Genomic DNA, 27,528 nt, shown 5'->3' on the forward strand with positions numbered 1-27,528 from the left:
GTTGTCGAATTAAAAATAAATAAAGCTCTGTAAAAAGCATATAATTCTGCAGTAAAAACACTGGTATATTCGCTCAGTTTATATTTAAATAGGGAACATGGGGGAATAAGAAACAAAAGGGGTAATAAGAAACACGAGTTGGCTCTGGTGACTAAGAAACAAAAGGGGTAATAAGAAACACGAGTTGGCTCTGGTGACTAACTGAGTGTAGACAGAGGTCTGAATTTTTTACAGAAAATAGTTCAGAGATATCACTACTTAACTGTCAATTCAAACTTGGCTAAAGTCTCTTGAAATAACTGAAAGAAATTAAGGAAATCTAGAAAAAAATTCAATGCAGTAAAATTTCTTATTACCACAAACGGGGTAATAAGAAATAGGTATACTACTCCTAACGGAAAGCAGTGGGCAAAATTTTGGAGGAATAGTAAACACATATAAAGTGTATCATATTACCCTACAAATTTTAGGTCTTTACACCTTCAAATTCTGAAGTTACACAGATTTAAAGTTTTAACCATCAGAAAGTTATATTCAAAACTGAATCTTGCCCATTGAATTCCACTGAGAAAGTGGTAAGGAACAGCAGTGGGTATTTCTTTTAAATACAACTATTTACACAACTAGAAAACTTATTATTTACCTCATTTTTACATTTAAAAAACTTGTAGAAACTCAGAAGAAACTCAACAGGAAAAGATATGGAAGCAATTAGAGTGATCCTGTGGTGGTCTACACAAATAAATTGAAAACAAATTATCTCTTCTAAGGAAGTTAAAATGTTAGGGCCTACATTGAACATAGGCCTATTGATGAAAAACAAATTTTACATTTAAATGCTTTGAAGAGCTCCAATGAAAAATAACTTACATAAATACAAAGACAAGTGAAAAATTATACTTTCTATAAAAATTACAATAACACGAAAAATAACTTACATAAATACAAAGACAAGTGAAAAATTATACCGTCTATAAAAGTTACAATAACACACTAAACAAAGACCTATTTATCAATCAATCAATCAACCAATCAATCAATCAATCTTCTTAATGTATCCAGCTGTTTGCTGACAACATAAATTCCACTACCGGTATAGTCTTTTCAGTTCTAGTTTTTCATGAGAAATGGGGCGTATTTTGATTGGTGTATAGATCTATTTATGAAAAACAACTTTTACATTTAAAAAGTTGAAAGACCTCAAAAGAAAAATAACACTGACACAAAGACAACCCAAAACAAATTATCCTTCCAGAAAATAAAAATTACATAATGAATATATTAGAAACAAATAGGCCTAACTTAGTCTACAACAACCATAAGATGGTTAGGCCAAGAACTGAATTCCTAGCTATGCTAATTCAGGATATTGATTTAGTTTGTTTTTTCATAGATACATACAAGGTGTGTATTTTTGTCCTGTCGCTACGCAAAATAGAAAATGGCCCTGAACCTTGCAAATTGATCGGGCCATGGAAAATAAATCTATTTTCAACAACTGCAATGTCTTCATGAGGAGGCCACACAAATTTGTCAAATTCTTGTCTTAAAAACTTAATTTTACTCGTGTCTTCATCATCGAAATCTATGACTCTGCCCAGGTACCAGTTGAGGTCATAGAAAACAGCATAATATTTCTCTAGCCTTATATCAATGTTTCCATCTTGTCTTTCTCCATCGTCTTCAGAATAGATGGCTTCATTCCAGTTGTCTGACGATTCTTCATACACTGGTTCCGGTTCATCTGCAGAAGATCCTGAAGATTCAGTCATCGGTGTCTTTATTTTCTTCTTGGACTGCACTGGCGGTTTAGGCTTTGTAGATACTTTAGAAGTAGCAGCTTTTGAGTCCGCCTTCTCCTTCAGTCGAGCCACTGCGTCTTTTGAGGTGAGAATTTCTCCTGCAGCAGCTCACAATTTCTTTCATTTGAAAGATCCGCTTACACCATTGACCTTCTCTTGAACTGATTTCCGCACATTCTCCGACAGTGTTGCTCTGATGAAAGATTCAAAAGGCATTATTGGTGTGGCTGCAGTGTTCTTTAACCCAACTCCACTTGTTGATGGTAGAGGCTCTTCAGGATATGCATCTTTGCTTTGAGGGGCTTCCACGAACTTCTTAAATCTCGACAGTTTTATGGGGTCATAAGCATCCTCTGGAAAGTTTGAGTTGTCAGTTGGAAACAGCCCGGTATTCTTGAACCCAGGCACCAAGTTCTGGCTTGAAAAATTGTTCTCCCATAACCTTTTTATGCAGCGGGAAAATTCTTCTCGGGGTAATGTGAATCCTGGATTTTTCCTGTTCCACTCCAAAAGAATATCATTCCATGCTGTCTTCAGTGGTCGAAAAACAGTTTTATCTAGTGGCTGCATGAAATGGCTAACATTTGGAGGCAATTTGACCAGGATAACATTATTTTCATGGGTTTTCTTCACCAAGTCATATGAGAGATAAAATATGACACCATCAAAGAATAAAATTATCTTTTTCCCTGCTCTCTCTTCTGTTCTTAAGAAAAATCAGTGAAAACCAATTGGCGAACAACGTACCTTCCATCCATCCTTTTTTCTGAGCGGTGTATGCCGTACCTGGATAGTCATCTTTTGGGATCCATGAGCTCCAAATATACTTTCCATGGAATATGATGAATGGTGGCATTTTTTTTCCACTTGCAGAACCACAAGCAAGAACTGTTGTGTTAGATTTCCCTCTTCCTGCAATATTCTTCGAAACTCGTTTCTGACCTTTAGGAGCAATGACCTTGGTATCTTTAGGATCATGCGAAAATGATGTTTCATCACAGTTATATATCAAATTCCCATCATTAGCATCAATATTTTCATCTTCATATACGGTATCTTCTTTATTTCATCATAGAACTCACTGATAATGAAAGGATCGGCACCTCTGATTCTCTGCATCGAAAGACATTCTCCTTTCCTTATCCGAAGTTCTGGGTTTTTCTTCATAAAGCCACTAAACCAGTCATCTGAAGGTCCCTTGTCTTGCACCTTGTTTTCAAATGTTCATGGTCTACAAAGTTCTTTACCAGTTGTAGGGTTTCTCTTTTTGTTAAACCCTCCCCATGCAGAGCACAAGTTTTAAGAATTTAACCAAAACTTGCTCGTTCTTTAAACCAATTTCAGGTTTTCTGCCTCCTCCCAAGGAAATGTTTTCAATGTCACCTCCTTGCAGTTTCTTCAATTGCTTGCAAAGAGTTGAAGCAGAAACATGAAATCTGTTTGCAGCAACCCTTAACGGCATTCCCATTTTAACTGCTTCCACTGAATTTTTAAAATCTTCAATGCTGTATTGACAACGAACATTTTTTTTCACGTATGTTCTAGGCATTTTAAAAAATGAACACAACACGAAAAATTTAGGCCTACTTTTGAAATGAGGTTAGATATATATTAGATGCTCGTACAGTAGTTAGTCCAATGTGGTAATATTATATAGGCCTAATTTTCTTCATACTGTCACTATTGTATGATATAGGATAAACAAAGTTCGAATAGTTGAATTTATAATAGTAGCTGTAAGCACACCGTTTCTTAATACCCCGAACAATTAGTTTATTATTACCCCGCAATGTGTAAACATATGGGGTAATAGTCAACACAACACAATAAATATCACTTTCAATCGTAGTAATACTATAATACTGTCGTTTTGTTGCAAATTTATCACACTTAACGACTGAAAAATTTAAGATTACATTAAAAGAAATTCCGATGCAATAAAACTCAATAAGGCTTGAGGTGACGAAACTATGCGCACGAGTTTGGATGGACGATCTCGCGAGAACACGTGAAATACGAAATGCAGCATTGCCAAACCATCACAAATTAAACTAGTGTAACCAATAAGAAACAGACTAGAGTGTACGACAAAGGTCGGATATAAACATCACTCTACACGCAGAAAAGCTGTCACGATTCTTATTACCCCTGTTTCTTATTCCCCCTTCCTCTGTCCATTTGCAACGAAGGAGCAAGCAACACAATCATTTACTCGGGATCCGTCAGTAAAATCTAAAGAATAATTTGGAAAACATGATAAAAGTTCACTAAAATGAAGTCTATAAACAAAAGCTGGTGTAAAATTCTTAAAACTTTGGCTCAGGCTTACATAAAACATGGGACGTCGTATAACCCACGGTGGAGTGGGATGATGATGATGATGATGATGGTGATAGTAATAATAATAATAATAATAATAATAATAATAATAATAATAATAATATTATTATTATTATTATTATTATTATTATTATTATTATTATTATTATTATTATTATTATTATTATAGGTTTATCTAATAATATTAGAAAAAATATTTTTTGGAAAACCGTCTTTCTGGGAACAAAATATTATTAGACTTTCTTGTTTGTCATAATTCGAGATATCATTTCCCAGGAGGATTGTAAAAGGTTACCTTCCACTCAGTATAATTTCAGCTGCGCAACACTTATTTTTAAGTCTAGATGTCTCAAAATGTGTCTGTAATTCAAGCCACTGATTTAGTATGCGATTGACAGCAACTTCGATCGACAGCCACCTTGTATTTGACATTGTACAATTTTAAGGGGATCAGCGCCATCGTTTATTGCTTGGAATAAAAACCTAATTATGTGATCTGTCGAGAAGATGACTTTGAAAACCAAGAATAAGTTTCAGATATTAAAAATTCAACATTTCTTGGCAATATTTCAGCAGCAGAGGACACAGCTAACGGAACTGAGTGACAAACACATGGAATCAACACAAGATTACTGACTTCCTATTTCAGTTTCTGATAGATTCCATTGTTAATGCCTACCATTACTGACGTTATTCATCTCATTTGTTTCATGTCTGAAAGTAATGACTTTATTGCACTCACATTACAATCTATATTTCCCTGTTCTAGTGAAACAATTCCAAGACAAATGGATACAATAATTATTGTGTGTTGTTGTTTGGAATAATATACAATGCACATAGCTAGCCAATCATTTTATGACAGAAATATATATCGATTCGTCAATAAGAAGACTGAAGTGGCCACTACCAATATCGCTCTGTAGTTCCGATTTAACATGTTGGAAAAGAATATTCTTAATTAAACCACTATGCTGTGTGCGGTGAAATCGTAAAAGAGAAGCATGATCAGCACCATTGAAACGTTTCTTGTTAAGATCGGAAAGATGAATCAATAGACCTTATTGAGCAATGGTTAATTGCAAAAAGTGAAAGAGCAACCTCAGCAGTTGCATATTCGTACAGGTACGTATGTTTCAATGAAAATAATGTAAAATATCAATTGTGGAACGTTAAAATACATATATAGGTAACGATTATCTATAGATAACATATAAAATTACTTACATGTTATGTTGTTGTGTTGTTCACTGTTTATTTTTCAAGTGATAGTGGTAATAGCGTACATCTTCAATATTTGCAAGAAGTTTTCGTGTTTTCCCAATTTTATTCTTGTTGACAATGGACAAAGTTACACAACGCAGAACAGCACGCATTGTATTCTTCACTTGACATAATTAGGAACATTAAATTCAGACGTTTGAGATGGGCAAGACATGTAGCACGTATGGATGAATCCAGAAATTCATATAGAGTGTTAGTTGAGAGGCCAGGAAATAGACTGTTGGAGAGACGAAGACGCAGATGGGAGGATAATATTAAAATGGATTTGAGGAAGGTGAGATAAAATGGTAGAGATTGGATTAATCTTGCTCAGGATAGGGAACGATGGTGGGCTTATGTGAGGGGGGGGGACAATGAACCTCTGGGTTCTTTAAAAGCCGTAAGTAAGTAAGTATACTTCAGTTAATTCATGAGTCAGATTTTTACGGTGGTTTCACCAAGATGGAATGGCATAATCGCGTTCTGCTTGTATTGTGTGTGGGCTTGTGAAAATTTATTATGAAGATGCGGAAATGTATTTTTTTAGTTTAAAGGCAACATAAACTGTAGGCACAAACCAGATACAATATATGTCGACCTGGTTGGCAAGTTGATATAGCGCTGGCCTTCTATGCCCAAGGTTGCGGGTTCGATCCCGGGCCAGGTCGATGGCATTTAAGTGTGCTTAAATGTGACAGGCTCATGTCAGTAGATTTACTGGCATGTAAAAGAACTCCTGCGGGACAAAATTCCGGCACATCCGGCGACGCTGATATAACCTTTGCAGTTGCGAGCGACGTTAAATAAAACATAACATTTTTATATGAAGTGATCAGCTGGTATGATAGTCAAGGAAACCCTTAAATTAAATTTAATGTAATGCAAATTATAACTTGTAAATGTGACTTCATATGTAGTTATAAAATACAGTGCTCAAGATAATTAGAGGAACACTTGTAATAAATTGAATAATTTTGTGTTTTTTGAAGCTGTGATGCTGAAAATTGGACAATGTGTAAATTGAAACATTAATTTAATATATGGATACAAATTTTAAAGATCCATGGCTTAAATACAGAGCAATTACCTGAAATAACAAATATGGAGAAATCTTTGATTACGGAAAGGGATTGACAACTTCTAATTGGTAAGCTTCCTGATGTTTCTATAGTGACGAATGCTGATTATTGTCTTGTTTATTAAAGTATCTGAAAAAATAAGGCATTTAAATGAGTCTGAAGTGTAACATGCTCTACTTCTTTTACGACAAGGTCAATCACTGAGACAGGTGGCTACAGAACTTGAGGTTTCTCCTTCTGTGATGTCCAGGTTATGCAACAGGCACAGAGAGACAGGCGAGTATTATAGAAGACATGGCAAGGGCCATAAATGTAAAACAAGGCCCCAGGACGACAGATACATTGTCCTATCTGCTCTTCGACAGAGCACAAAAACTGCAAGAGACCTGCAGAATGACCTCTGTATGGCTTCCGGAATCCAGGTTTCCGACCAATCGGTAAGGAACAGATTAAGGAAAGAGAATATTCGTTCAAAAAGGCCTGTTAAAAATAGCGTTTGACAAATGAGCATAAGGCAGAAAGACTTACATTTGCTGAAAACCATAAGGACTGGAATCTGAACCAGTGGCAGTCTGTGCTCTTCTCGGACGAATCCAGGTATCATCTTACACATTGTGATGGTCGTTTAAAGGTGTGGGGACGGCCAGGGGAAAGATTTACTGTAGAAGCTGTACAGGGAATTGATAGAATCGGTGGATGTTCCATAATGGTGTGGGCCGGAATTATGTACAACAATCGTACGAACCTCGTAATTGTTCCTCAGTGACTAAAAGCTGTCCAGTATATCGAGGACGTTCTAGAAGAGCACCTAGTACCTGCTGACATTGGAGTAGGCCCTGGATTTCTGTTTGTTCAGGATAATGCCAGGGCACATTCTGCGGCTGTCACCAGGGATTTCCTAAAGGAGACTGAAATTGAGATAATGGAGTGGCCAGCGATGAGCCCAGATCTCAACCCTATTGAACACTTGTGGGCCATTCTGGATAGGAAAGTTAGGAACGTACATCAAGCTCCACAAACCCTGTAGGAACTCGGAGATACTCTAAAGAGGAATGGGAGAATATCCCCAAGAGAAAATACAGAATATCATAGGGAGCATGCCACGAAGGTGTGAGGCGGACGACACTGCGCTGCTACCTCTTTGTGCCACTCGCCAGATGTTACAGGCATTTAGTTTCGGGGTGGACGCAGTGGAAGTACAACAAAATAATAATGCAAGTTTGTAACAAATAGTGTAATTGACAAAATGAAAAATAAACAATATACAAATGAATTGACGTGATATACAGATGATGAAATTAAATAAAAAAATGGTATAAGAAAATAATCTGAGAATATGTGTCGCATATAATGTTCACCAACTTCGATTCATCTCAGTCATTCACTACTGAATATACATAAATTACCTATAACGGCATACATGCCTGACCCTCATTCAAACTGAACCACCATTATGCATTGGAAGTTGTACATTACGCTTAACATAAGTGAATCCCGTAATTAGTGGTACACTATCTCCTAAGAGAAACGTTCTAGGATGAAGCCGCAACACAGGCTCAGTGGATATAACAAAATTTGTGATTAAACAATAACAATAATTTCAACTTACAATGACACCTCTGTAGCATACAATATTGAAAAGATAACGCAGAGATAGAGATAGAGATAGAGAGAGAGAGAGAGAGAGAGAGAGAGAGAGAGAGAGAGAGAGAAAGACGACGCTAACACAGAAGTCGTGTGCAGCGAATAGTCAATTTAGAATTCAATTGTACACCCCAATATAGATAGACCAATTCGACTATGCAATATTGTTCTTGCGCCTTCTACCCAATTCAAAACACAATACCTGTTACCCACCATGTAAATGATGTAACAATATTCTTTTATCCTACAATCAAATAAATACCAATAATTAGCGCAAGAAATAACATATAACACTAATCCTCGTGATACCGGATTCCTCAAACTATCAGCGATGTAATCACTCAAACAACAAGTTTCTCCAAGTTTACCTATGATCACCAGACCTGCCTGCCTAGATGAATTCACGAATTCGTCTATCACCGCCATTAACTAAATGCAATCCCATAATCTACGGTGCAACGCCCGAGCTACTAAATATAATTCGCTGTACAACACAAAACGACTTATTCCCAAGTGAATATATCTCCAATCTTTAGTACAAGACGCCTAATTAATAAATCAATACATCAACAATCTTCAATGCCACACGACTGGTTCCCAAGTCGTCTATAATTCCGATGTAATGTTTTCTACACGACGCCAAGTTCCTAAGTAACCTTATCCGCACGACGGTAAGTTTCCAAGTAGTCCTCTCTACACGACGGCGAGTTCCCGAGTAGTCCTCTCTACACGACGGCGAGTCCCCAAGTAATCTTATCCACACAACGGTGAGTTCCTGAGTAGTCCTCTCTACACGACGGCGAGTTCCCGAGTAATCGTTCAGTCTTCTTATAGTCACCACAAAAGCTCGCCTTCCCTCTCTCTCGCATATGCCATGACCTAACAAGCGAATAGGAATTTAAGTTGGAATTATGAAGAGAAAATATGGCGTTGTCAGTACGTGATATGGCGGAAAACGAATGCTGTCGGTGGTGCAGCGAGCTAGTAACACTGGTTGAACGTCGAGCTCGGCTCAGGTGCCAAGCTGTCATCGAATGTCGTGGAGGCCATACACGATACCAGACCTTTATAACGGGTGTTGAAGTTTGATAAGTAAGGACAAGATTCAATTTCTTATCTAGTGCAATGTTTTAAAAAGTTGTTTGTTGACATTATTCATTTGTTGTTATTGTCCTCTAATCGTTATAAGCAGTTTATTACTAGAGTCGGGCAGACTGCCTCATATTATCGCCCGTTCTCGGTTGCGTAATCACCGCAGTCTCGCCCAGTGCGCGAGTACCGAACGTAGCCAAATGACTCATTGATAGAGAACACGAGATTCTCTTGGTCCCGAGATTACCGATACTAGGTCATTCCCGACAGTCTCGGACGTCTATGCGGGACTGTAGTAATGATAAGAAAGCAGTATCGCTCGGGCCGTGCTCCTATAGGAAGCATTGGCTTATACATTTCCCGGTTCTTTAAATATAAATCATGTCGTAGTTCCTATAATACTTAATCAATCGCGCTGTAATTTTTTGGATTGATAGCTCAATGTACAAGGAAAGCATAGAAAAACAAATTGAACTGAAAATCTTTTTTGGAAAGTGAAAAAAAAAAAAAAAAATTAACTTCGATGGAGATTGATCTGTTCAGATTTCACCTCTGGTAAGCGGCAAACTTTTTTGTTTTTCACGTTAGATGGGGGGTCAAAGCGAGAGAAATGTTGAGAAAGGATGGAAATTACTTTTAAAAGTGATGGCCACTCAAAATGTTTACTGGTTCTCGAATAACGGCGAGTTAACCTGTTAGCGCAGGACTCATGACTCAAACGTTTGTTCCGTAAAATTTGTACGGAACCCTTCAACGCATGAAAACTCGTTTTTGTACGGATGGTATTAATTGGTATTTTAATAAAGGTAGTTGAAAACGAGGCTATATAGTCCAAGATCGTTTACACTTTATAGTAAAGGCCTCCCCAAACAGACGCGATACGGAATGCGTTACGATAGCGTTACGATTTTGCGATAAATGTTTTCATTGCGTTCAATGATTGTGTTCACATACACGCGATTATCGCAATATGCGTTATTATCGCAGCAAGTAGAACGCGACGATTCTGCGTTCTATTCTCCCGGAGATGTAGATCGCAAGAACGCCACGCGTTTATTTTGATGCTGGGTTGAAGTGTGTCATTTATGGATCCATCTTCAAAGGAAGAGGAACTTCTCTTTCTTGGATGAGAATCGTCGCAGGCAAAGCAGGTGCAGGTAAGTCCATGGTAGTCATGTATGGTTAAGATAAACAATATAAAAATGTATAAAGTGATGATTTAGCTTTTCTTTGCCAAGAACGTGAAATAAATAACAAGTACGCCTACCCGATTATAAACTTTATTTTTTTTTTAATTTGCTCTTTTTGTTGCAGGAGGTTGTGGATTCACGAGTCAAATGCCACAAGGGAAGAAAAAGATTAATTTTATACCTTAGTTCAACAACTAACCTTAGCACTCTGCTAACCTTGAAGAGCCTACTAGTAAAGAATTTCAATGTTTAGAGTACCCATAAAATAACGAATTTTAATGTGAAGTAAATTCAGTAGTAATTTATTCTAAACATACCTTCGTCTATTGATTTACTTACATAAGTGTATCTAGAGTGTGGTAAGATATTGAAAGTAATAAAACTCCGACAAACAAATTACATAACTTTTTGTTTCCACATACCGGTACTTTATTAATTTTATATTTCTGCACAATTATTTATAATATTGTACAAGCATTTTGCAATTTGCACAAATAAATGTTTTTTCATTTGTGAATTTTTGCGACGGTTATTTATTTTCTATCGTAAACCCCGCGTAAGTCTACAAGCCAGTATGACATCAAATTATAAATAAATAATTGCACTTATTGTTTACATCTAACTTTGTAGCTATCTCCTTCCATTCCTTCTCCTTTTCCATGCCAAGGATTTTCCTTTACGAACTCGATAAAAAAATTCCACGTTCGTTTACAAGTAATCCGAAATCGCAATCTGTGAGCACAAGTGATATACACCTGCTGAAGGTAACTGGTCTTTGCGCTGTGGCTGGAAAACTAAAATCCGCATTATGTGGTCACCCATTACGATACTCTGATTGGCTGGGAACGTTAGAATATCGTATATCGCGGACGCGCCAGTTTGGGCACCTCTTCGCGATAGTGCGATATTGCGTTATCGCGAAATCGTAACGCATTCCGTATCGCGTCTGTTTGGGGAGGCCTTAATTAGGCTATCTTTTATAGCAACTAAATAAAAAAATTGTTTGTAACACAATGATATGAAACATGAAAATATTAAAATCTGGTTCACAATAAACCGAGAACGGAAACGGCAACGAGAACTAGAACGGAAATATTTTTAAAATAAATGTGTTTAAAGGTAAGCATTCACAATTAACTATTCTGAATGCTCACATTTAAATATTGTACATTTATTTTAACATTATTTCTGTTCCTGTTTCCGTTCCCGGTTAATTGTGAACCAGCCTATACTATAGAAAACTACACTTTCTATTGGTGTGCACGTTATAAATTATTGTTACAGAACAATCATTATTGTATTCTAGCCATGTTACAATATAAAATTATATAGGCCTATATGATTTACAATAATTATCCTATGTTATAGGAACGAGAATAACAAATTAAGAATTAATCAGATTTCTAATACTTGTACCTAATGATAACTTACAAGACAGTAATAAATAATAACCATCATAATAATCCTGATAATCATAATCTTAATCATCCTAACGATTACGATAATGATGATGATAACAGTAATACTAATAATAATAATAATAATAATAATAATAATAATAATAATATAATGATAATAATAATAATAATCGCTGTAGAGTAACGGTTAGCACACCTGACTGTGAAACGATCGGCTTCCGGTTCGAATCTTGGTTGGGACAAGTTAAGACTGGTTCACAATAAACCGAGAACGGAAACGACAATGATAACGGAAATATTGTTAAAATAAATATATTTAAATGTGAGCATTCACAATTAACTTTCACGTTCCCGTTTCCGGGCTCCGGCAATCTTCTCGTTAATTGTGAATGTTCACATTTAAATACATTTATTTTAACACTAGCTGTACCCGTGCGCTCCGCTGCACTTATTAGAAATAAATATAAAGTAATTACACAATTAAAATAGAACATTGGGTCCAAGGAACATTCGTGTTTGATAGAAGAATAAATCGTTTAATATGTTACTTAATTTAAATTGTATTTAAATAATTAAAATGCTATCATTTTGGTCCAGAGACCACTCATTTGGTGCAAATATAACTCGTTTAACATTTTTCTAAATTAGTCTTGAATGCATCCTTTAATAAATCACTCCAAATTAATAGAGTTGATTGTGTAAAAATGTAAGAATTCACGATCTCCTATGCACTACTGCCATAGAACGAATAAATTTGTTTTTCTTCCTACTAAAAAATTTAATATTTTGCACATAGCAGTTACGGAACAACGACACTATAATCTGAGGCGGTGGTGGAAATGTATTGTATTGTTATTTTTAAACTCTTTTATATCTTTAAATATCAGTCCTATCAAAATTTTGCCTAGAATAAAACTTATCGAAAATCATTTTTGAAGAAACTTCTGTTATGTAACATTTTTCACAAAAATCAATAATAAGCGAGATATTTCGGTTTATTTAATTCAGGCCCCCTTACAACCGCCCTTTTAAATAAAGTATTTTGAATGCTACATAGCCTAAAATCTAAGTTATAACGAACTTAATTTATATTCCAATTTTCACTGAAATCCGTTCAGCTATTATCGCGTGAAAAGGTAACAAACATCCAGACAGACAGACAGACAGACAGACTTAAATATCAGTCCTATCAAAATTTTGCCTGGAATAAAACTTATCGGAAATCATTTTTAAAGAAATTTTTGTTATGTAACATTTTTCACAAAAATCAATAATAAGCGAGATATTTCGGTTTATTTAATTCAGGCCCTCTTATAACCCCCCCCCCCTTTTAAATAAAGTATTTTGTATGCCATAAAGCCTAAAATCTAAGTTACAACGAACTTAATTTATGTTCCAATTTTCATCGAAATCCGTTCAGCCATTATCGCGTGAAAAGGTACCAAACATCCAGACAGACAGGCAGACATACAAACAAAAATTGCAAAAAAGCGATTTTCGGTTTCAGGATGATTAATTAATTATATATGTTAACACCAATTATTTTTGGAAAAGCGAAAATTACCAGAAAAATTTCGCTTACAGATTTATTATTAGTATAGATTATTTCTCGTTGTCGTTTCCGTTCCCGGTTTATTGTGAACCAGCCTTTACCTGGCTGAGGTTTTCGCCTCAACCCATTAAGAGCAAATGCTGGGTAACTTTCGGCGCTGGACCCTGGACTCATTTCGCTGGCATTATCATCTCATTCAGACGCTAGATAGCTATAGCAGTTGATAAAGCGTCGTAAAGTAACTAATTTAATAATAATAATAATAATAATAATAATAATAATAATAATAATAATAATAATAACCCTCTTTTATTCTCTGTTGTTATGATAAAGCAAATATAAATGACACTCAGGAGAAACGCAGAATAAATATGGGGGGAAATGCCTGTTATTATTCGGTTGAGAAGCTTTTGTCACCCAGCCTGCTCTCAAAAAACTTGAAAGTTAGAATTTATAAAACAGTTACATTACCGGTTGTTCTGTATGGTTGTGAAATTTGGACTCTCACTTTGAGGAACAGAGGTTAAGGGTGTTCGAGAATAAGATTCTTAGGAAGATATTTGGGGCTAAGAGGGATGGAGAATGGAGGAAGTTGCACAACGCAGAACTGCACGCATTGTACTATCACCTGACATAATTAGAAATATTAAATTCAGAGGTTTGAAATGGGCAGAACAACTAGCATGTATGGGCGAATCCAGAAATGGATATAGAGTGTTAGTTGGATGGCCGGAGGGAAAGGACGTTTGGAGAGGCAGAGACGTAGATGGGAAGATAATATAAAAATGGATATGATGGTAGAGACTCAATTAATCTTGCTCAGGATAGAGACCGATGGCGGGCTTATGTGAGAGCGGCAATGAACCTCCGGGTTCCTTAAAATGCATTTGTAAGTAATTATGATCAATTTGTGAAAGGTTCAACTCTATTTCGTAATTCTGTCCTTCCTCTTGCAAAAGTGTTTCCATTTCACATTCAGCATTTTATCAGTTGGGAAACAAAAATATCTTTTGTCAGAGTCTTTGGTCCTTTATAATAATATAAATAAGTATTAATTATTTTATTTCGTCCTTACACAGCGCAATAATTACCCATGCTGATGAAGATGCCGTTGCATAACAACAAAACATCCAGATGTGAAGGCACAATATAATAATACAGTCGTGTGATATCCATTACTATAGCGTATACAAAACACTATCGAATGATTAAATATGGAATGTCAACGAAATGCTGATAGCGAGAAAGTATATCATAGCTCCAACCATAACTTGTTATTGTTTTAGACTAGCTTAGGATTAGGTAACGACTGAAAGTGCTGCATTATTTTGCTTCTCCAGAAAGGCAATAAATAGTTCATTAAAATAGTGTGACTTCTGTAAGAATGTCGACAATCATAATGTGCTGTATTATTGCATAGCACACTGCTGTGCCTTCTTAAATTACTTCATGAACATTAATATTTCAGAAAGAGTCACGAATTGCAGTGATGAGCGGCAATTAAGCCGGGAGTCAGTGTACACATTTCGTAACGATTAGTCGGCCGTGCGATAACAGGCCGGGACCCGGTATTCCTCGTTCCCGAGAGTGCCAATCTCGAGAATACGATTCTCGGAACTGGCGTTATCGGCCAGCCAGTCTCGCCTACGAGACGAGCGGGAGTAAGAGGCTGTTTGCCCGACTCTAGTATTTACCAATACATACATATGTTTGCTCTGTGTAGTTTTCACTATGGTTTCGATAACATCACCAGGAATATCTTTGATGTATATTAAAATATATTCAGCTGTCCTTTTCAGGATAATTTTGCCACCCTGAAATTCAGTGACACTATGAAATTCAAGAACGTGATCATCAATTTATGATATTGTTATATAATATGACCATTAAAATAAATTTTCAAATAATTTCTCCTACTCTGGCATATAAAGTGTTTGTTTAACTACCATATTTAAAAATATTACATTAAAATGGCATACAAGTGAATTACTTACGTGTTAATTATTTTCTTGTACTTTTTATTAACTTGTCTCATTTCTGCATTATCAGGCAATCCTACCCTCTTCCTCTTGTATGCATTGGTGATGGAATTTAGATATTTGAGCCATACGAAGAAGATAGTTTTTACAGCTGTTTCAAGTAGCTCGGAAGGGATATGTTGCACACTTGAAGTTACGAAATTTGTGGTCCTTTTAAAAACATATTTCCCCAGTTCAACATTGTCTTTATGAAGTAATTTGAATGAGGGAACAATATTTTTTAATTCTTGTAGCCAGGTTTCAGAAGGTGAAGTAAGGCCTCTGTAAGAAAGATGTCTAACCCAGGACGGAACTGTGTAATTATGTTCTGTGTGAATTTTGTAGGTAAATTTCCCAGGTATGGATATTTATCTTAAAACTTCTTCGCAATATAACCTGCAATGTATTCTAAACCATCCTCTTCACTGTTTTACAATTTCAGCATAGGAAATTTGTTTATTTTCAAAATTTTTAATGTGTAATTCAGGAGACACACAGCTAGATTCAGGTATGGTTATTTGATCTTTGTTTAGAGCTTCGCTACTGTAATTTCATCCTGGTTAGCATCAGTTGTATTTTTTTGCCTCTGAATAAGTCCAGGATTCTTACCGAAGATAATCATTCTAATTCTGTATATACAGTTCAATGGAGAAGGATGATCATGTAGTCCACCTTGAGTTCGGATTTGAGAAAGTAAATTTTCTAACAGATCTTGGTTTAGTCTGTCTGTTAAAATGTATTTGATGTTATGCTTTTCAACCACATCTTGTAATAGGAAGCGAAGGAATTTAATTGAAACAATTACAGATTTCTGAGATGCCTGTAAACTATTTGTTTCTAGTACATACTGAGGTTATAATAACTGTTTCTATTTTATATAAAATTATATTTTGCTGCTCTAGATATGTTCCATAGAGCATTTTATTTGGAACTGAATGTTTAGGGATATAAGAATTGTCGACATTGGAACCAAATCTCTCGACACATTTCTCCCATCGTGACACCATATTCAGTACACCTCGTTCATAATACTCCGTTTTTTGGGCGTATAGCCACCTGCACACGACTGTTTTCACATCTTCATCCGAACTGAAGTGTTGTCCTCCTAGGAATTTCTTCATTGATCCGAAAAGGTGAAAGTCAGACGAGGCCTGGACTGTAGGGTGGGTGATTACTGCCTTAATGATGCCTCTGACATTGGGTGATGTTGCAGCGTCACTGGTCGGTCGGAACATGCTTCGTCGGCGGACTTCTTCGAAGAACCTGCACCACCTGGAGATACTGCTATAGTCCAGACAATCAAGATCCATACTCCTCCTCCTCCCTGTGGATTTCACTCGAAAAAAAAAAAAACCGACTATACCTCTCTGTCCTTCACAAGTGAACGATGGTAGAAAACGCGCCATTTTTACTTCGTAGTTACAGCTCGTTCCGCCAAGGTGACATCCGGTCGAATCATTGCTGTCTGAATCGCAAGATTCAAACTAACTATCTGCCAAATTTGAACGTCCTAACCAAAATGGTATTCCCTAAAATAATTGCTATGCGTTACTTTCCAATCCTTCCTTGTATTACAACCCAAAGATGCTCTGCTCACTTCAAAACTAAATTCGAGCTAGTGGGCCTAGTGGCAGTTGGGGGGGCAGACTTTCTTTATTGGTACATGAAAGCATCCACATAGGTATGATTTGTAAAGAGAAACTTGACAGGACCTCACACAACCAATAACTTTTAACCTCCATGAATCCGCCGCTTTCACATTTTCAACTACAATCAACGTGATTATATTTAATATCTAAATGCCGTTAGTTAATTATGTAATTAATTAAAACTATGTTCAAATATCCTACATACCTTCAGGAATCGAATCCATGCTTCAGCTTTTAGTTTCATACTTATATCACTTATTTATAACACTTCAAAAACGACCTTTCTTTCACCATGCAAAGTCAGCAACTGCATTGTCCAAGAGAGGCGTATTTTCAGCACAGCACTGGAGATGGGAGATAAGATATACGATGTCTACATGCCCTGTACTTCCTCTTCAGCTTAAGACAACAAACAGCCCTTCCCTATATGTTTCAGTTTTGGAGTTTTGGCCAGAAATTCGGGAAAATGAACCACTGTGCGTCGGCTTGGAGGGAAGGGAAAAATGATAGAATGATTTGTCAGTTTTATGTTGACCAATAGTCTTTGAACTTTGTCGACAACGCTATACAAATAAATGCGATACACGTTTAAGAAAATTAACGTATTAAGGGTTACAAACAGGACTCAATCACGCGGCTATGACGTGTATTAACGTGTCTTTACTTTAGCCAAGTAGATTCGAACAACGTGTCCTTACGTCACTTGCAATCACGCGTCTCCTCGCGTAAGAACAAGTACTTTTCCATGCTATAACGCTTATGCGGGGTTTTTCACGGCGGAACAGTGATAAGTTTCCTTCCTGCCGTCGTCTCTGATTACGAACTTCGAAGGAACTTGTCGCTCTAGCTGTGAGAAACAAATGATGAGCTATGTAGACCATAGTTAAATACAAATGAGTTAATAAATGAAAATGATTCTTTCAAAACTATATTCCAAAACTGATCAATAACCAAAATAGTTTACTATGTTCTCAAGAGGCGATACTACGCGAGAATCAGAGACGGCACGACTCTTTAGAACTTTCAACTGCAGACACTGATTGCAATTCCCTCATTCTTACATCATTCTCAATGACAGAATATGTGAAAATGTGATTATATGATTATGGCTTAGTTGTTAGTTAGTTAGTGGGGTTTAAGAAGGGCGCGTCAACTACTATGGCTATTTGCGCCCTTATCTAAAATCCTTCACAAAACAATTATCAGAATGATTATACCATAGCTATATGCCATAGCATGTTTTAGCATTTTGTAATTTATTACCACCTGAAGACTGTCAAACTATTTTATCTCATTGTACATTTAACCACTAGCACTTTGTATAGTTTTAGATTTTCATGTTACAAATATGTTCATAATTACATATGTTTACACTGCCTATCATTTTAACCTTTTCCAAACATATTTTTTAATGATTGTATTTAAACCACAAATCATAAGTGTTCATTATGTGTCTTTGCTTCTATGAGACCTGAGGATGCCGTATTCATGGCGAAAACGTTCGTCGGTCATTATGTACCATTTTATGTCATAATCTATTGGTTTAAATGGTTCATTATTGACAAGTAATTCTGACTGTAATAAATCCATACATATTGAAATTTTATTCTTATACTTATCGGACATAACATGCCTTTGAAATAGTTTTAAGTTGATTAGATTGGTGACTATAGTAATCAAATTATTTAGAATGAAAGTTGTATCTCAGTTTTATGAAAGAGATCACTCACTCGGAAAATAATTTAAATCGATCTCTATTTAAAGTAGTACAAATAGAATAATATATCTGACTGATATTTAGCTCTTCGTTATATGCTAGAAATATAAGCCCTAAATTTATTCGCAATTCTAAATGATTAAGCATTATTATTGCCTCCAAACTTAGTTCGTGCCATGAAATTTTCTGATGGCATATACTTTCAATAACAAAAAGAGATGATGTTTGCTATATGGAAACCACTAAGCTGACGTTTAACGCAGAGGTATCATCGCCAACACTGTTTGTTCGGCAATGATGGCCACAGAGAAAACCATTGCCTTAGCTTATACCTGAATGTGCTGTCTTGTAAGGTTGATTTAATGAGTTTTCACATTTCTTTGTGTGAGAAACAATTATCATAAGAATCACAGCAGAATAGTATGTCGTCAGCAAGCTCTGAGTGCAGGACTTATTAAACGTAATGTGCAAGAGAAAAAAAAAGTTTCACAGACACGACTTTAAAAGATTTCTCGCGTGTGCTAGCGACCATTAACATTTAGGTTACAGCACTGAGAGAAAGATATAACACGGACTTCACATTACAAAATCTTCTCGTTAGTATGTGTGTGTGTGTTTATATATATATAAATAAATAAATTAATTAAATAGTCTTCCAAGACAAACATGTTTCATAGAACTCAGATTTGAAAGGGTTCTCGCTGCAGACGTCCATGGTCGTTTAGGCAGCTGGACCGCGAGAAATACCTACCACAAACATTCCATTAAAAAGGTTTGTTACCAAATGATTACATGATTACTTAAGCTAAACCAACCAGTAAACGCTTTTGACAGAAATTACATTTAAAAGACATTCCTCAGCGTGCTGGCGTTCATGCCTTTTTAGTCTACTTGACTCCAACAAACACTCAACATAAAATTCGCGTTTGACAGGTTTCTCACCTGTATGCCGGGGTTCATTGGAATTTTAAGCTACCTGACTTCGAAAAATTTACCAGAAACATCACAGTGCCGTTCGTGGTATCTTAAGCTACCAGATTGCGAGAAACATACGCCACAAATACCACATTTGAAAGGCTTCTCTCCTGTGTGCAGACGTTCATGGCTTTTTAGACTACTCAGCTTTGAGAAATACTTACCACAAATATCGCATTTGAAAGGTTTCTCGCCTGTATGTCGACGTTTATGGTTTCTTAAGGTACTCGATTGTGAAAAACACAGGTCACATGCATCACATTTAAAAGGTTTTTCGCCTGTGTGCAGGCGTTCATGAGTTTTTAGACTACAAGACTTCGAGAAATATTTACCGCATACACTACAGTTGAAAGGTTTTTCGCCAGTGTGTATGAATTCATGTCTTTTTAGGCTACTCGACTGCGAGAAACGCATACCACAAACATCACACTTGAAAGGTTTCTCGCCTGTGTGCCGGCGTTCATGACGTTTCAGGTTACTCGGATTCGAAAAACACTTACCACATACATCACATTTGAAAGGTTTCTCGCCTGTGTGTCGGCGTTCATGTGTTTTTAGGTTACCCAACTGCGAGAAATACATACCACAAACATCACATTTGAAAGGTTTGTCGCTTGTGTGAAGGCGTTCATGGCGTTTTAGTATATACGACTCCGAGAAACACTTGTAACAAGCATTGCATTTGAAAGGTTTCTTGCCTACATTCTTGCGTGAACGCCTGCTTAGTTTTGCCGAATTCGAGAGACATACTTTAGACACTTCGAATTGTAATTGCTTCTCATCTTCATGAATCCGAATAGGTGTTCCAGAAAAAATTGAATTCTTGGGAATCTCACACACAGTCTCGTTCTCTTCATGTGAAATGCCGTCGAATTCTGATGATATAGTCCTTTCAGTGGTAGTTGCAATCCTGACGAAAATATACAATCAGTAAAACACAGTTGCAACAAATATATAATGCAATAACAGACTATTCAAACCAAAACAACCCTATTTCACCAGGATTTACATGGTCATTAAAGATACACCCTTGTAAATAATTTATAAGTGATATAGGAAGTATCAAAATTGTCTCAACATTTCGATCTTGACCCATACAACAAATTTTATGAGGAAAACATATTTGTCAACTCTTAGTTCAGTTGTTTCCTTAAGAAACTTTTCTGTCCAAAGTTATCTGCTATTTCGGTTAACATAAACACAATTATTGTTTTTAAATACAGTATATTTATAACACAGGGTTGCTATGTTTTGGCACTTTACATCACGAAGGGTCATTTTGAATCACTTTTCCATGCTCTATGCAAAAATAAAATCCATTTCCGTCAAACAGTCACAGTTTTTATGTAATTGCTTATGTTCCCTATATTTAAATTTCGCACATTATCTTAGATACCAGTAGCACATTCTGTGCACTTAAAAGGAAAATTATGAAAACATGGAGATGTTGTTGAAGGTATTAAACTATACAGAACACCAATGGATAGTATGTGGAAACCTGGAAATCATAGGAATGTTGTTGGGACAACAGTCAGTCTTCACAAAGATTACTAGTTTTCTGTCCCCCTGGGACAGTAGTGCTCGTGAATCACATTGGGTTAGAAGAGCAATGAATCCTGGGGAAAATAATATTATTAGAGAATGTCTGGTCAAACGAGAGAAGATCATCTTGCCGCTTCTTCACTTTAAACTGGGAATAATGAAATAGTTAGTAAAAGCACAGCATAAAGATGGTGAATGTTTTAAATACACCAGTTCTAAATTTTCCTTTCTCTCTCAAGTTAAACTTAAAGAAGGAATATTAGTTGGATTTAACATAAAAAATTTGATGAAAGATTAATACTTTGAAAATTTAATGATACGTGAAGTGAGTGGTTGGACAGAATTTAAGAATGTGGTTGACAACTTCTTGGGGAATAGGAAACACCCAGGTTTCAAAAACATTGTAGAAAATATATTGCTAGCTATGACAAATGTTTCTACCTCATTCAGTTTTTCCTTCAAGTAATCTCTCTTTTTATTCCTAAGTGTACGATTTACTTCCTGTCTTTTAATGAAATAATTATCTCTATTCGCCTCAACTGGATCCTGTAAGAATTTCAATTTTGCCTGTTTCCTTCTTTCTACTACCATGCAACAATCTTCATCAAGCCACGGTTTCTTTTTCTTAGTTTCATAATAACCTATGATGTGTTCAGCTGCAATTTTGATATTATCTGCCATTCCGAGGCTTATTTGAAGATTTCGTAACATGCTGTTTTTTACGGTGATGGGTTGTTAGCCCTTCGCCCAACCTCCAAGCTGGAGGACCACCCCTCATCGGCTGTCCGCGACTGCTTATTCAATATATTCACAGCTACCCTTCATATCTGGAGGCCATCTCCTTGATCCGCAACCTGAGGACGCGCCATGCTGTGGTGATAGGGACCCAAAATACATAGGGAATCCAGAAATGCATATAGAGTGTTAGTTGGGAGGCCAGAAGGAACAAGACCATTGGGGAGGCCGAGACGTAGATGGGAAGATAATATTAAAATGGATTTGAGGGAGGTGGGATATGATGATCGAGACTGGATTGATCTTGCTCAGGATAGGGACCTATGGCAGGCTTATGTGAGGGCGGCAATGAACCTCCGGGTTCCTTAAAAGCCAGTAAGTAAGTAAGTATTAAAAATGTAGGATGCAATATAAGGATTAAAATACATTTCCTACATAAGCATCCTGACTTTTTCCCTGATTAGCTTGGAGATTACAGCAAAGAACATGAAGAAAGGGTTCATCAAGACATGAAAGAAATTAAAAAGAGTTATCAAGGCAGGTGGGATGAAGTGATGATGGCTGACTACTGTTGGTCTATGAAAAGAGACAATGTATAGAAGACAATCTCGAAGACAGGATTTCCAGATGAAGAGGAAGCGGTATTGAAAAATGAAGTGTCTGCATGAGATTTGGAATGAGTTGAACCTAAATTGTGAATGTGAACAAGATAGTGCTGTTTGATTTTGTTTACTGTATAAACATTTACAAAGATTACTGGATTTATGTATTTAAATGTGTTAATATTGCATGCATGGAGCTATAAATATAACAATTCTTCAAATCACTGTAAAAAATTTTTCATACTTGATAGCAAAATCTGACTTCATAGCCTTCAACAGAAGCCAACAATTAATCAAAATCAATCTTCGATATTAAAAGTCTTGAACCAAAATTTAATTTCGCAACCCTGTGTAATCAAAGATACAAAAAATTAATATTTGGAAGTCTTTAAAAGCAACTGAAATCACATTTTCATGTTCAAATTACATTCTTATTCTTAGAAACAGAAAAACAAGTGTATGAAAATTTATCAGCACTACCAAAAAATAATTAATCCTCGCTTTATGATTTTTGGACCCCATCATGATATTTTGTGGGATTGTTTCGAAATATGGATTGCAAATGTGGTATAACTTATTTTAGGCTTTATTCTTACGCTATATAAAGTTTTTATATGGGTTGCTTATTTTCTCACTTTAAAATTAGAAAAACTTGGCAGCAGAACATAACTGATACCATTTACTAAAACGCATTATCATGAGAAAATTTCTATTTGTATAATCTGTAACTTCGTATTTGTTATTTTGCTAATGTTATGCTAGCAATAATGGTTTCAAAGCCCTAGAACAATGGAATTAACAATAATTATAAAAGGAGACAGTCCTTCCGAAGGTGCTTCTAGACAGGCAAGGAAACGGACATTTCAAACACAATGAACTCTCTAGATGAAGACTCGCACATCACACTCACCTTTCGGTGAAAACCTCGTTGTCCTCTGCTGTTACTTCTAACCTTCGCTCCTCATTCACTGTGTCCAAATCACTCTGCTCTTCCTAAAAATACAGAGAAAACACAACAGAAAGATAGCACAACATACATTAACAAAAGCGCATCTATTTTAGAAGCCAAAGGACTGCATTTAAATTGTACGAGGGTGGATTGGAAAGTAACGCACAATAATTTTTTCTGCGTTGGTATTGTGGCTGGGATGTTGATATTTCACCGAGATATAGTTTAAAGTTTTCACTAGAGACACAATTTGCTTTGATTGTGCATCTCTAGCAAGAGAAACGTGAACTACGCAACAAAGATGGCGCCCATGTTACTGTCGTCAATTTGTGAAGAGCAGCGAAGTCTTGTAGGCAAAGGACATAACCCGAGTGAAATTCACAGGAACATGTGTGGCGTGTACAGGGAAGACTGTATGGACTGTAGCAACATCTCCAGGTGGTGCGTATTCTTTGCAGACGGCCGTGATAACCTTTGTGAATTGCCATGTTCCAGGCGGCCAGTAACAGCTGCAACCCAGCAGAATGTCACAGGCATTGAGGCGGCAATTTTTAATGACTGGCAGATCCAACTGCGAATCTTATCTCAGCAGTTCAACATTTCATATGGTGCGGTGTATGATATCGTATATGACAAATTGAAATTTCATGAAGTTAGTACCTGGTGGGTGCCTAAGAACCTGACAGACGACCACAAGGGCCAGCAAATGATGACATGCGTGGACCACTTAAGGCGTTATGCTACAGAAGGGCATGACTTTCTGAAAGGAATTGTCACTGGTGACGAGTTCTAGGTGTACCACCACACTCCCGAAACAAAGCAGGCCTCTATGGAATGGAAACATGCTGCTTCCCCAGTAAAGAAAAAATTCAAAGTGATGCAATCTGCTAAGAAAGTGCTTGTGACAGTGTTCTGGGATATGCATAGTGTTTTGTTGGTGGACTTTGCTAAACACGGGACCACTGTGAATGCTGCAGCCTATGTTCAAACGTTGGTAAAGTTGCGTTGTGCCCTTGGTGACAAACGTCGTAACATCAATGCTGACGATGTCAAACTTCCTCATAACAATGCTCGCCCCTATGTTCCCGCTTCTTTCGTGAGAAAATCAATACATTTGGTTGGGAGGTGCTCCAGCATCCACCATACAGTCCAGACCTTACACCATCGGATTTAATCTATTTGGTCCCATGACGAAATTCCTGGCTGGCCATCACTTTACCACTGATGCAGAAGTGCAATCAACAGTCAGCAGATGGCTATACTCCAACTCAACAGACTTCTATGAACAGTATTATTACGATGTACTGAAGTACATATGATATTTCCGTGCAGAAATTCTGCGTCATCATATGATGGATGAGTGGAACGGAGAAAAATTCTCTCCAGAACCAGGATTTGAACCCGGGTTTTCAGCTGTATGTGCTGACGCTCTATCCACTAAGCCACACCGGATTCTCATCCCAATGTCGGATCGAATCCTTTCAGTTTAAGTTCCACCTCTTGGGTTCCGAAAGTACCCAGCATTTGCAGTTAGAGGGTTGAGGGATAACCCTGGAAAAATGTCAAATGAGTAACTTGTACAAACCCGTATTTCTATCAGAGTCTGTCATTTTCAAGGTCACACATGCTAACTGTAACCCCACATCAGTCGACGAAATTCGTGGAATCCACCTTTTTCTGACAATGTCTAATAGTAATTCATTGCATAGCTACAAATTTTAACATTACCGGGTATATAATGGTCTTGTTTAGATGGGTTAGGTAATATTTCTGTGCTCATAATCCAAGTAGTTAATAAACATATTCAATTGATAATTTCATTTTGGGCATATGCGGGTATGAATGATACTACTGACTAATTTATTCCAGTTTAGCTCCATAATTCCTGCCAGTCAAAATTATTAACTATACTATTTTATTAAAACTCCAATACATAGGGAATCTTTTCGTATGAACGTAATGATCATCTACCTCCTGTTTTTTTAATGTGACAATATACAGTGAGGGAGAAAACGGCATTCGATAAGTTGACAGAATTATCTCTATAGCCTACCAACACAGATGAACAGCTATCTAAAACACAGTTATGACACATGTTAAAAGTGCTGCATCGTTTCGCAAACATCTCCATTCACGAAATAACATGCCACTTTCAACACTTGTATTGTAAATAACTACTGTCATTAAAACACAACTTCCTATAATTCTTACAACCTTGTGTATGTTAAATGTATGGCCTACATGTAGACTTCAATTTGTGGACCAGCCTTTCAAACAGCAGTTTGTACAAAATTAGAAAAATTACTTCAATGTAGTTTTTTTATGAAACCATCAACACTATACATATGATTTTTGCGTCATAATACAGTAATTTCCACGATTATATAGGCATGAAGTTGGTTTGGACATTTTTTTTTTCTTTTTCCATAAGCAAATTTTTGCATTTTTTTCTTGAAAATAGAAAGTGTACAAAACTGCGTTTTGGAAGTTCACTCCTCAAATAGATAACATCAATCATTAAGAGATATGTAAGATAGTAATATGAGGGGCTTAATTCTATATAGCAAGATCTCATTCCTTGCTAAAAGTAACTTTATTATGTTTGAAATACTCTTCTTTAAAGTTTAAACAATAGAGCAATTTAAATTTAGGCTATTCCAAAGAAAGAAATAAACAATAAATAGCAAACAGATAGCTTTAGTGTCTCTGCTATCAACCTAAATTCGCTATCCCCACAGCTGCACAGATAAGGTTCTGTGACGAACAGAATACAAATTAGACTTTGGAAAGAAGAGCCAGCACACCCAATGAGCTCCACTCACCTCAGCTTCACGCTTCACCATGGGAAAGTTAATAGGCAATATAATTTCTTCAAATTTTATCTCTGTGCGATTGTAGGTGTCGTCCAAGTATTCCTTCTTTATCTTAGTCACGTGCAGATCCAATAAATTCCCTTCCTGCAGAACATAGAGACATTCTGACTGAGTAATATATTACAATGTGATATAAGCTGATCACAAGTGTTACAGGTTGCACTCTGGATCTGCATGCCACTGTTTCAATACTACTTGCAGCACAGACAACAAATTATGGAAATAATTGAAAGAAAAAGGATTTCATATTTTAAAAGCAGAATATGTCAGAGAGGAGGTAATACTTCACGTACGAGCGCGAATAAAATGGAGTCAAATGTGTAATGTAGTCCAGTTCACATTACGCCAATATAAGATAGAATATTTTCTTTAGAGTGACTGTAATGTTTTCTTATTCAATTTGGACATTTTATTTTGGCACACAACTTGTCCCAAAAGTAAATTTATAAAGTACATTTCGACTGAAAGAAAAATCCCAACACATGCAATTGACACTTAAGTGCAATGCGAGAAATATTTATGGCACATCATCGCAACATTTATTCAAGGCGCAGTGCATTTCCTGACGATTAAGTTCACGAACATGCCACCGTGCGCTTACATCAGTAGCACGATAGAAACAGCTCAGTCAGGTTTTATAACCTTAAATAGACCTAACTATTTAGGTCTATGTATAAAATTGTATTTTTATAAGTGAATGATAGCTAAATGACCAGAAGTCAATGCTGTCACTCAACATTGCTAACATACTGCAGGACCATTCCATGCATGCGCGTATCACATTTGAATAACGTTTTCAATGAATAACTATGTTCGTACAAGCTAAAATATAACAATTTTTATTCAAGTACATACAGTGGTGATATTCAAACACATTAACAACCAGTTCTCTCACAAGTAGCATTAGAAATAGTGAATAAAAATATATTGGAAGGGAGGAAGTAATAAAAATAATGTTTATATTGTGATATATGACTTGAATTGACAAGAGGTACGTACTTTAAAACACTTAGGCTGAAAGAAGACTCCAAATTCCTTTCTCGTTTTCTGAGACTAGTTCCTCACCCCTCTTCTTTTTTATCCTCAGA

General features: G+C 36.4%; 1 protein-coding gene across 2 annotated transcripts in view; it reads right to left on the bottom strand.

Annotated features, from left to right (window-relative positions):
* The window catches only part of LOC138693379 (zinc finger protein 664-like), an 81,036-nt gene that overhangs the window by 8,113 nt on the left and 45,395 nt on the right, over window positions 1-27,528 (bottom strand). Inside the window, exons 3-5 of one of the 2 annotated variants that reach the window (XM_069817302.1) lie at window positions 26,390-26,524; window positions 23,529-23,611; window positions 19,904-20,649 (exon numbers count right to left, since the gene is read on the bottom strand). In XM_069817302.1, the coding sequence (XP_069673403.1) occupies window positions 19,904-20,649; window positions 23,529-23,611; window positions 26,390-26,524 (964 nt within the window). Of the gene's footprint in view, window positions 1-16,114; window positions 20,650-23,528; window positions 23,612-26,389; window positions 26,525-27,528 lie in introns of those variants that run through there. The other variant, XM_069817301.1, reaches the window with a different exon arrangement.

The sequence above is a fragment of the Periplaneta americana genome, chromosome 17 (assembly GCF_040183065.1).
Source record: "Periplaneta americana isolate PAMFEO1 chromosome 17, P.americana_PAMFEO1_priV1, whole genome shotgun sequence".
In the NCBI taxonomy this organism is placed as follows: Eukaryota; Metazoa; Arthropoda; class Insecta; order Blattodea; family Blattidae; genus Periplaneta; species Periplaneta americana.